General features: G+C 38.9%; 1 protein-coding gene across 19 annotated transcripts in view; it reads left to right on the top strand.

Annotated features, from left to right (window-relative positions):
- Window positions 1-12,421, top strand: part of ELAVL2 (ELAV like RNA binding protein 2) — an 83,133-nt gene that overhangs the window by 47,289 nt on the left and 23,423 nt on the right. For 16 of the 19 annotated variants that reach the window (XM_064140835.1, XM_064140848.1, XM_064140843.1 and 13 more), the window contains one exon: window positions 762-1,002. In XM_064140835.1, coding sequence (XP_063996905.1) covers window positions 762-1,002 — 241 coding nt within the window. The remainder of the gene's footprint in view (window positions 1-761; window positions 1,003-12,421) is intronic. The other 3 variants (XM_064140837.1, XM_064140847.1, XM_064140845.1) reach the window with 1 other exon arrangement.

The following is a 12,421-nucleotide window of genomic DNA, read 5'->3' as shown; positions in this document are numbered from 1 at the left end:
ACTCTTTTGTCTAAAAGTAAATCAAGTAACTCAAAAGTATTGAACATGAACTATTTAACAAACTTAAGTATTTTTAGGGTTCAAGGAAGGGGAAGAAGTGAGAATCAAGAATTGCTTTTAATAAACTGACATTTAAAGGCCTGTTGCAACCCGTGGTAACAGAAAGTTGACCTAGCAGTTATCAAGGAAGACTTTATTTCCCATCCCAGCACATACACAAATCACTGAAAGTATCTCTTTAGTTACTTATCTTATTTTCCTGTTACTGCTCATAAGAAATAGGGTCAAGATACAGTTAGCTCTAACCTGTTTTTGAAAATAGTGAAAGTACATAACTTTAAAAGCTATGTTTGATATAATTTCATTTATCATTTGTGAGTTAATTGAACTGTTACCCTTGCAACAGGCCAATTCTGCTTGGTAACATCTGTACTAGAAAGGCTGGGATATCTAAATGAAGAGAATGGGAGGGGGTGGAAATTTAGAGTGTTGCCTTAATTGAGAGAGCTCCTAAAAGACTTTAGTAGCAACTTTATTTGCCTACAAGCTTTCAAAGTGTTGCCCTAACAGTTAAAATCCTTCTGTATGGGTGGATGGGGTTGTTTTTTTATTTGTTTGGTTTTTTTTCCCTTACAGAGGCAGTGTATGGCCCAGACAATTATATTTTTGCTTAGGAACAAGTATTCTGGGTTCTTGTCTGAACTTTCCTAATATATGGTGAAATATGAATTTTGATGGTTCTTGTTTTCTGTATTTTTCAGCAGGTAATTGGTGCCATGGAAACACAACTGTCTAATGGACCAACCTGCAATAACACAGCCCACAGTTCAAACACTATAAATAATTGCTCATCTCCAGTTGATTCTGGAAACACAGAAGACAGCAAGACCAATTTGATAGTCAACTACCTTCCACAAAACATGACACAAGAGGAACTGAAGAGCCTGTTTGGCAGCATTGGTGAGATAGAATCCTGCAAGCTTGTCAGGGACAAAATTACAGGTATGTTGATATGGGGATCTTCTTTATTTTTTCGTTTTCCAAGAAGTCATGTGGTGTTCAACAATTCTTTCAATCTTAAAAGAAAGAGAAAGGAAACCAATGCTGTTGATGCTAATCGGAAGGAACTTAGGTTCGTCATTATCTAGGTTCTGCATTGAGAAATTAGGTATCTGTATTTGCATTTCATCCAGGTTTCTGTGAGAACACTGTCATTGAACCAGACATTTAGATCTGAACTTTACAGTCTTTGGAAAGGAGATTTAGATGCAGAGAAGCAGGTATTTTTACAAGGTTTAATTGAGTTTTTATTCAACTGCGTTGGAGTCATGACCTCATTAGCCCCACATGATGCAAAAATTCCTTTTTCAGGGGTGCAAGTAATTAAAGTTCTATCTTGGGAAAGGGGAAGGCTACCTTACTTTGTAGGTGAAGCTGCTTTTGCATTGCAGCACTTAAGTTATTTTTTAATCAAGTGCAATGGATTCTATTTAGTAAATCATTTTAACAATAGAAGGTGCACAGGTCTTGTGTATTTAGACCAGTTGTTTAACTTCAAAAGAGCACCAGATGGATGCTTGCACCTTAAAACAAGAATGAATGATTGGCAGAGTTCAATTGTCACGTCTCCATTTTCAACTCTTAAATTCTCAAATTAAAAAACATTATTGTGCCGCTTAAGTTGGTGTTCAGAAGTGTTAACTTCTGATGTTACATTTCCTGGCTTTTTTGTGCAGAAACCTCAAATACACAACTTTCAAGAACACATCTTTAACATACTCTTGATTGCAGCTCCTAAATGTGCTGTTTAGCTTCTGCATTTAAAATTATGCCTAAGGCTCCATGCTCTCTATGCTTTGATTTAGTAAGTGGAAGTAAGTGCTTCCCTGCTTCCAAAAGGGTAGTGGCAGAAGGTGGACATTTTTCTCATGCTAAATAAAAAACCTTTGACCTAGTGTTCTGAGCAGCAGCAGTGAGAAGTGGGAAGAGAAGAGCTTTAATTGATGCAAATTGTGTGTTGTGAGCCCCTAGTACGTCTTTATATTGATGGCTTGTATATGCTAGAGAGATGTTTCCCAGCTGTGTACATGAAAAGTGGAGTACAAGCGCTAAAAACCTTCAGGCAGCTCTGGCACTGCAGGGCTTCTCTGTCATGCAGTGCCTACTTTCACCTCTTGTCCTGATGACACAATTCCTCCTAGAGCATAACTTAAAGAAGCTGTGTCACCTTTTTCCGACATTGATGGGTGATTCTCAGTTATGTCATTGTTACAAGAATGATCCTTAAACAAGAATCTGGCAGCATAAAGATACTAAAGGGAGTATTTCCAAGTTGTTCACAGTATAATCCAATCATACCATTCTAACGTTTGGCAGTGTCTTCAGAGAGTGAGTCCAATCTTGCTGCCAAAGCTGGATCACCTACTGCAGGTCACACAAGTGCCTCCAGACAGGTCTTAAAGCCACTAGAGAAGGGGGCTCCACAACCTCTCTGGGCAGCCTTTTCCAGTGTTCTGTCACATTACGATAAAGAAGTTTTTCCTCATGTTGAAGTCAAACTTCTGTATTCCAGTTCTGTATTCATTGTCCCTTGTCCTATCACAGAGTAGCACTGAAAAGAGACTGTCCCCTTCTTGATGCTCGCCCTTCATGTATTTGTAAACTTTAGTAAGAGCTCAGTCTTCTCTTTTCCAGACTAAACAGTCCCTGGTCTCTCAGTGTTTCTTTATAAGACAAATGTGTCAATCCATCATTTTTGATGCTGTCCATTGGTCCATTTGCACCTGATGAGGGTGAGCAGAATGAGCCAAATTGAGGATCTCTTCTAAATATGACCACCTAATCTCCAGTACAGACCCCCTAAGGGATGCCACTTATCACCTGGGCATCAGGCTGTTGACCTCTACCCTTGGGATGCAACCACCCAGCAGTTCCTTATCCACTGAACAATCCACATACTAAATTGACATCTCTCTAGTTCAGAGGGAAGGATATTGTGGGGAACTGTCACAGGCTTTACAGATGTCCAGATATATTATATCTGTTGGTCTTTCCTTGTCCACTAATATAATCACTCCATTGTAGAAAGCCACTAGGCTGGTGAGGCAGGGCTTTGGTGAAGCCATGCTGGCTGTTTCAAATCGCCTCCCTGTCTTCCATGTGCATTAGTATTGATTTTGGGAGGATCTTGTTCTGTGGTCTTCCCAGGCATGCAAGTGAAGCTGACAGGTTCGTAATTTCTAGATCCTCTTTCCTACCCTTTGTAAAAATGGGCACATTATTTCCCTTCTTCAAGTAACAAGGGACTTCATTTAACTGCCATGACACTCCAAATATCATGGAGAGGGAGTTGGCAAGTAATGAATCGGGTGCTTCAGGTTGTTTCCTGTCAGGTCCCATAGACCTGTGTATGGTCAGGTAGGGGTCAGAAGGGACCTCTGGAGATACAGTCCAACCATCCTGCTAAAGCAATCTCATCTAGATCTGGCTGCCCAGGAACATGTCCAGACACATTTTGGAAGTCTCCAGAGGAGCAAGACTTAGCTTCAGACCTAGTGTTTGAAAGTACAACGTCTTGTGTAGCATATAGTGACAGCTTAATAAGGATCCTGAATTTAAATTAAATTTAGAACCATTGGAGATAGAATGGGTGTTTCAGCATTATTGCGGAACATTGTATCATTATTGAGGCATGCTTTCAGCTGCCAGCAAAAACACTCCATTCCATCAGTCATGTTCCGAAAAGTTTAATATAAATGCAATGCCTGACCTTACAACTGCATTTGGAGCAATACTTCTAGGATAAGTAGCCTGGAGCAAGATTACCTTTCTTATGTTTGTGAGCATGAGAGAGAGAATACTCTTCTAGTCTTCTTCATACTCATTTTCAGGTGTTCCACAGTTCTAGAAAAGCAAAATTTTGTTTCTACAATTCAGAACAAGGATTATTACCAAGTTTCTGTGAAGGAAGTTTTAATATGAATTTAGGAGTTACATTGGCTTAATTCTTGAGCTAAACCAGGTAATTTTATCTTAACTGAATTAGTTAGGAGTACACTAGGTACTGTGTGAATGCTTTTAGAAGTTAGGGAAGCATAGAATTTGAAATACCCTTTTATACAGGCGAAGTTGCAAATAAGGATCGATTAAGGGGTAAAGCTCTGGTCTGCATTTGACTGTCTAATTGAGGTTGGTCCTTAGCAGTTTTGAATGTACCTCAGGCTACTTCATGAGGTGTAACTTTGTTTATGATGTGCTGGAACAGAGAGCTTTTTGCCAAGCAGATAAGACAGCTGCACTACTACAAGAGTACTAAGAAGTCTGGCAAATTATATTGTTCACCTGTGTGTTTTGATTTTTTGTCACTGAGGCTTTTTGACAAACAGCTGACTTGTGTGCACATTACTAGGTGGTGTCAGACTCTAATGTGGTGTGCTAGCAAATTTGAAGGTGCAAAGCCCAGTACATATTGGGTCAATTAAAATCCAAGAGATCAAGAATAGCTACTGCCATCTTGACCTGAATATTTCTCAGAGCATCCTGTGGATTAGAACCAAATTATCTCCTACTCTTTTATTTAACATGCAGTCTGTAGTCACATCTGCAACACTAGAGTGCACTTAAAGACTGTATTACGACAGTGCCCTAGTTCTTTGAAGCTGTCTTCACACTTTAAGTCTGAGACGAAAGCCTCGTGGTCTCTGAAAAACCTGCTGGAGGAAGGAGAGGCACACAGGAATTTACTTTTGTTTTCATCTGAACAATCTGAAGTCCTGTTCTAGAGGGCAGTTCTAGTAGTTTCTGTAATGCTATTTATGTGGAGTGGAATTTGTTTAAATGACATCTTAACGGTTTCAATCAATGGGTCTTGGCAGTGTACTGTCAACAAGATTTGCATCACTTCCTGGTTTTTATCATGAGGTTTAGTTGAGAGAGGTAGAGGAGAAAGCTGAATTGCAGAAGGTTCCTTCTTGCTGTCTCTGGCCACACGCGACTCATGAATACACTTTGCTGTTGGGGCAGCCCTAGTAGGTGAATTGGAGTTTAGTTGCCTAGCTAATGGAAAAACACAGGAAGTATTCTCAGCAAGAATTAAAACAGCTGACTGCTGTTCTGTTGCTTTACTGAGAGTGCAGAAATTACACCTTGATTCCAATGAAGATTTTTGAAGGTCCTGTCTATTCGTGTGAGAATCCCATCAAGAGCAGTGTTTGAGAAGCGGGGCACAAATGTGACACCCTTGCTTGCTAACCAGAGAGTCTGTTCAGAATGAGTCATTGTGCCCAGATATTTTGGAGGCTGTTAACTCATGCTTTTGACTAATGCAGATGTATCTAAATACAACATACAAAACTACCACATGAAGTAATCATAGTTGTACAAGAGATAGGAGACTAATCTCAACATACCGTCATAACTGAATTCTTATCAGTTCTACATAGTGGTTTAATTTAGATTTTCGAGTACTTTTACATATAAAAAAGCAGCAGGTAACATTCTACTTTAAAGTTTTTTGAGCTTGGTATTAAATGTGAAGGAAGAAGGTAAAATGGGATGAAATTCTATTTATCAAAGAACCTGTGTTCAAGCACTTAGGAGCGCAAGGTTTCTGCTTCTGTAAGACAGATGGATTTGCCAGCTGTTGACAAAATGCAAAGCATGCTAGTACCTCCTACTTGAAAATGAAGACTTAGCGTAATACAACAGACTGCATTTTCTAAATCTGCTTTTCTGTAACTTGAATATAGGTAAAAGTGGCAATTAATGTGGTGTCCTTACAGAAAAGACTGCCCTTTTCAAATGCCTGTTTTCTTTGGTGTGAATTCAGTTGTAGATGTGGAAGAGAAGTGCATAATTTTCAAGTTGCAAATTTTAGAAATTATTTTTCAAGCCTTTGCTTCTTTATCTGCCCCTGAGTGGTTTGTGGACTTCAGACTAAACTCAGAGAACAGTAGAAATTTGATGTCATAAATTGGGGAGAATTTCTTAGTTTTACAGCTTTTTACTATTTTTCTGTTGCAACAGTCATATGATCATGAAATTCAGAACTTTTCTCGAAACCCTGCTTCATAGGTATTTTTTTCTTCTTTCTTGACATTGTGCTTGAACTAGTAATAATGCATGTGTAGATTTTGCAGTTAAGCATGCCTGCTTGTGCTACCTAGAAAATGGGGCAGGATCTGTTTGGAGATCTAAACACAAGAGTTGGACTTGATGATCTTGGAGGTCTTCATATGGGTGTGAAACTCTAGTAATAGACTCTTTGAGGTGCTCTCCACCTGAAGGTTTCTTTCTGCATCACTCCTGCTATCAAACCTCTTGCCATCTAAAGTTTGATTCAGAATATTCTTGCTGGTTGCTTCGTTTTCCAGCCTTACTGTGATGTTTACATATTGATTGAAAGCCTGATCCTCTTGCACACCGTTTTCCAAAAATGTATTCCCACTTGCCCTGTGACTGGTAGCTGTCATTTTGTAGTGGGGGTTCTTTATGGTCAACAGTTTAGGCTTTCTGAAATTCTTCAGATTTTGTAACCCTTGAAAGTTTCAGGATCTTGCAACCTGAAATAGTACAGCTAAAGGAGGAGCTAGCTGAAGCTAGCTGCTCTTGTAGTGTGTTGGAGTTGTAGAGGCAGGGATTCTTGGGGGGCTGCTGCTTAGTGGTGTGCTAAGGTTAAAGAACTACTTCTGGCTGCCTGACAATTTCTTATTTAGGTAAGGATGTAGATAAAAGATGTTCCCTGACAGACTCTCATATCTCCGGAGCATCTTGCTTAAGACTTGGATGCATAGATTCTCTGTGAATGGGTGTGAAGGTAAGCATTGTCAAAACCAGCTTTTTCATTTTGAAGGTAGTCCATGTTTTGAATTTTGTAAACACAGCCTCTCATGTGGCAGAGAGAGCTGGTGTGTGGCAGCACAGAAGCAATGAAGTAATTTTGGATTTTTGTGTGCTCGTTGGGCTAAAATGCAGTTGGCCTACTTAGCTAGGAGGTGGAGTACTGTCCTATTATCTGGACTGCAGGAAAATCCTAAAGGAGTTATTTTCAAACAAGTCTTGTATGCAGATCTAGAGCTCTATTGGAGATTTGCCTTAAGCCTGTTAATATGGTATCATCAAATTACATAATGGTTTGGGTTGAAAGGGACCTTAAAAATTGAGTTACAAACCCCTTGCAATGGGCAGGGATACCTTCCATTAGACCAGGTTGCTCAAGGCCTGAATGAAGCTGGCCTTGAATACCTCCAGGAAGGGGAGATCCACAGTCTCCCTGGACAGCCTGTTCCAGTGTCTCACCATCCTCACTGTAAAGAATTTCTTGTCAGTACCCAGTCTAAGTCCACCCTCTCCCAGCTTCAGTCCATTCCTTCTCATCCTGTTGCTGCAAGACCTTGTGAAAAATCCTAGCTTTCTTTTAGGCCTCTTTGTAAGATATCCCCAGAACCACTTTTCTCCAATCTCAGCAGCCCTAGCTCTCACAGTCTGTCCCCACAGGGGACATGGTTCAGCCCTCTGATCGTCTTTGTGGCCCTCCCTTGGACTTGCTCTGACAAATTGATATGCTTGTGTTGGGGATTATGTTGTATTCTGTAGTTAGTCTTCCCTAATGCTGAATATTGCTATTTTATGTTATTGAAAATTACTTAGTGGCATTTATTGTGCTTCTCATCAAAAACGTCTAATTTATTGCTTTTTATGTGTCTCCTGGAATGAGTCACGCAAGCAGGTGGAGATGAAGGAACTTGTTTCATATTATGTTACCCAAGATACAGAGCTTGATTGTCTTTACACTTCCACTTGATTCTCATTCTTCTGCAGGCCTGGCACTGTTTTGACCTTTCAGGAGTTTATAGGCTTTGTTTTTACAAATAAAAAGATGAAAAGAACCTGTTTTGACTAAATCCATTGTGATCTGTTTAGGGATTCATTCGGTTAGTTGTCTTGTTCCTTACAAGGCATTGTAAAAATAGCCATTTTCCTCAGTGGTTAAACAGTTTGTTCATCCATATGTTAACTTGAACTGATGAAGTGATCTCAATTTTGGTTATGTCTGTAGTTAAACAGTTACTTTCTCACTGTATGGCAGGATAAACTGTTGAATGCTTCAGTCAGCCTTTGATCCTTATAATTCAGTATTGAACTTCAGTTTTTCCAGATTTGGAGTAATAGCTGAGAAACTGAGTTTGAGGAAAGAGGCTTCAAAATATAAAAATATTGAAATCTAGTAGTGGTTATGTTTTCTTCTACAAGCTGCCTGACGTGCTAGGTCAGTGGTGTTTGTGTAACCACTGTTCAGTGGATAGAATCCATCTGCTGGAACTATGAGCAAACTGCAGTTAAATTGAGGATTGCTCAGTGGCTCACGCAACTTCCCTCACTTGGCTGAATTTGCTTTTAAAATGCAGTTCAGGCTTTACTGCAAAATCCCAGAGGACTGTGAAACTTGGAACAATAATTTACATTAAAAGTAAATGGGAAGAAAGGAACACTTGATTATATTCCATTCTTTTTTTTCTTTGGCCCATCGTTTTGGAAAGTCCACAGCTCAGACAGCTGTACATACAGTTCTACAGTTCAGTGAATTGCATGACTAATACGTGCTTGTTTTTTGTTACTAGACCATGGGACTAGTTTCATAGCTTAGTAGAGTGTATTAAGATATATCATTATCCAGGTATGTATTTCCAAATTTCTGTTTGCTTTTAAATTAAGTGTATCAAGGTGATAATTGGAGATAGTGAATGATGGATTTGGAGTCTTTCATCTAAGAATTAACACTGACAGCATTCAATTAGTGGTGTGCTACTTTTGCCTACATTACTTGCACCTGTAAAAGAGATTGATTAGAAGAGGTGGAACTTAAGTCTGCATACCCCTTTAAATGAATCAGTTTTTCTAAGAACTCATTCAGTTCCTACCTTACAAGTGGAGTGCATTCTGAGGGTTTTGGGAGTTCAGATAGTTGTTAGTACCACATTTTGCTTTAGTTACTGCTTTTGGTGGGAAAAGCAATTACCTGAACATTTGATTTATCTGTTCTGTTTGGTCTGTAGATCTTTCAGGAATGTTTAAGAATTTCAGACAAGGTGCAGGACTAGCTGGATAGTCTGGTAATGTAATCAACAGTTCTATTTCCAAATACTCAGTCCCTTCTATTGGGTGCTAGCTCTGACAGGAAACAGCAGCCAAGGACTCCCTCGTGTGGTGGGTGTGCCAAGCTTTCAAAGGCCTCTCGCTGCCTTGTTCAAAAACAAATGTTTTAGTTTATTTGACTAAGGAGAACACGTTGAAGTAATGCAAGCAGTTGACTCCCAAGAAGAAATGCAGTGATAGAAACTCTTGCGGTGCTAAAGCTACTGTTTTCTCAGCACTGGTTAATCCTCTGGTGAATAATACTGTTGTATAATTATGAAACAGAACTGAAACAAAGACAGCAACTGTGTGCTCAAGCAATTAGATTTTGTTGGGCAAGACAGGTTTCTTGTAGTCATGCATATAGAAGAATGATGAGGATACAGACTCAGCAGAAACCTGGTCAGCAGTAAACTTCAGAGCAGAAGATAAGTAGGCATGATACTGGCCAGAAATTTCTGTGGTAGGACTTTCTTTTAATGCCTCCCCTGCCCCAAATTCAGACAAGACCTAATAAACTACCCAGGTGTTTTAATCAGTTACTAAATAAAGCTACCATACTAATTAGCCACTCTGTAATCACAGCATTATGCATTAAATGTGTATTGTTTTTCAAGAGTCATAAAATGTGTGAGACCACTGAAAATGCAGTATGATTCATATCCTCACAGGACCCACCCCTCTGTGATAGAGCTCTCAGTTTTCCCTAAGTAGCTTTTGAAGGAGTTTACTTAATATCTGTTACTATAAAGCTGATACTTGGCCACCTTTCAAGCCTTCTTTTTAAGATGTAACATACTGCATGTGACACTTAAGCACTTTCAGAGTGAATGCTTCTTAGCAGAGCTGCATCGTTCAGATTATTGGACTCTCTTACTATGCATCTAGCCCAGCAGCATTAAGTAAAGAGCTGGTGAAGATGCTGCCTTTGGTGCTCGGCTGAAATAGGTTTCTTCTTGGTTCTGAAGTGCCTGGAGGCTTTAAGGAATGTTCTTCCAGAAACTGAATGTTAGCTTGTGGATTTAAAATGTAACAGAAAAATTTTTACAGCAGGTCTGCACTCATGATTTGTACTTCAAAAAATTTATCTTTTCAACAAGACTACTATAATCTTTCTAGTTAAAAATTTTAAAGCAGTTGCTGGAAGCAACCAAGGTGTACTTTCACATGAGTGTAGTTCTAGAATGAGGTTATTCCTATTAAGAAAGTTGAATGTTCTTGTCAGGAGGAAAAAGCTGGTTTTTAACATCTGTGTTCAAAAGGTTCCATTCTCATGTTGCTGCCACTTTTAAAGATAAAAAATGTCATGAATGGACAACAGGTGTCACTTGTCACATCTGTTTTGTGTGACCAATTCCTTTGTGGATGGCATCCCTTTGGGACCTTCTCTGAGTGTTGAACAGCAGAGGACTTTCCTAGCTCTGTTCAATATGTAAATAGGGTTAACTTACAATAAACACTGGTGAGACAGCCTGGGCAGGATGTAACTGATTTTTGTGACTGTTTTTCTCCTCATAAGTTTTGTGAATTTGAGCCTCTGCATTTTTAGAGGAAAAGAAAAGGAACATTTTACAAGGCAAACTAGTAAATTTAGGAGCATTATTACCATGGCTGTACCTTCTTGTTTCTTCGTTTCTCTTTTTTAGCTTTAGTTTTGTCTTTTGCTGAACAGTGTCTGTGAAGTTTATCTGCTGATTTTTCTGAAATGCTGAATCATAGAATCAGCCAGATTGGAAAGACCTCCAAGATCATCCAGTCCAACCTATCACCCAGCGTTTCCAGTCAGCTAGACCATGGCACTAAGTGCCTCATTCAGTCTTTTCTTGAACACCTCAGTGTGCTCTTTACTTCTTTCTTATTCAAGTTAAAATTACATTGTCTTCACTCTTCTGATGGATCTCCACTGAAACTCTTGAATGTTTACTTCAAAATGGCTGATTAGAATTACTTTGTTGGAAATCACTTTTTGCCCCCCTCCTCAAAATCCATTTTGTATTAACTGATGCTAAATAGTTACTCGGCACTAACAACTTATTCTTTAATTCACATGATCATTGTACGTGAGGGTCAGATGATATTTATGAAGCTCATAAATTTGAAACATAAATGAGAGTAGCATAATGCTTTCCAGTTCATGTAAAAGCTTGAACATTTGCCAGTGGCCCACTGAGTGGCAGATACAGCATTCCTAGGTTGCCTGACTGCAATGACTTTTTTTGGCACTTGCATTTGAATTTGACTTTGCCAGTATCAGCTACATAAAATGTAATTAATGAATATGAACTTGAAATCATAATCTTTGCTTCAAGTTTCTTGCTCTTTATAAACTTGAGGCACTTCTGCAGGGGTGTTTTATATCAGGCTCTTTGAAACAAAATTCAAGTCAGAGTGTCTTTACTAACTATTTTCCTTATTCCTTCCAGATCATTTTATCATTTTAACTTGACCTGGTTCAGATGGTTTCATTTGTCAGTCATTTAGTGAACTGAGTTTTATTCTACACTACATTGTCTAATATTCATAATGTCTCAGGCATAAATGTGTACAGAAGCAGCTTTTAAACAGTGTTGCGAAGTAGCCACAAGAGCTATTGAGGAGAAGCATGTAATTTCTGAAGTTTCACTCACTTCTGCAAAGAAGAAGAGTATTTCCCTTGAAGCTGGTGAATGTTTTCTTCTGCCTAGCACAACTAATAACTCAGAAAAATAAACTCTGATGCTCCTTCCTTCAGGATAAGTGAAACATAATACTGTTTATTGGTCTGATTTACAGAATAAATAGCTGATGTGTACAGATAACCTCAACACAGACAAGAGATTGACTAGGCCATAATTTTAGAGAAATGGTAAAATGGATATGCAGAGTAATTGAAACAAGTAATAGCAGGCAGAGGTAACGTGGAGAGATACCAGTTTTTCAAGCCACAGTGTCATTAAACACTGGTTGCAAAAACAAAGTTGAAGCATCCTGGAGCTCTCTCAGAACATAAGAGGATGTAAGATGCTCCTTAATAGATATTTAAATCTGAAAATTATCACCCCATTGTAGACACAGACACATAATCTACTTTTAAGCGTGTTACTAGATTTGGAAAGAAGTGTGTTCTGCAAGAAATTTGGCTTGGCAAATGGAGCTTAGTGTAGAAGAGGCACAGATGGAAGAATCCAGAACTGTTTTCCAACAGCATTCAGGTTAATCCCCGAGTCCAGACAACACAAATTAGTGATTACAATTATTACAGTTCCTCTTCAGATATTTTTAATGGTGGCTGGTTTGGTTTAAGTGCATC

Source organism: Pogoniulus pusillus, chromosome Z (genome assembly GCF_015220805.1).
Source record: "Pogoniulus pusillus isolate bPogPus1 chromosome Z, bPogPus1.pri, whole genome shotgun sequence".
In the NCBI taxonomy this organism is placed as follows: domain Eukaryota; kingdom Metazoa; phylum Chordata; class Aves; order Piciformes; family Lybiidae; genus Pogoniulus; species Pogoniulus pusillus.
The sequence above is the reverse complement of the archived record's forward strand: the minus strand, read 5'-3'. Positions and strand labels throughout refer to the sequence as shown.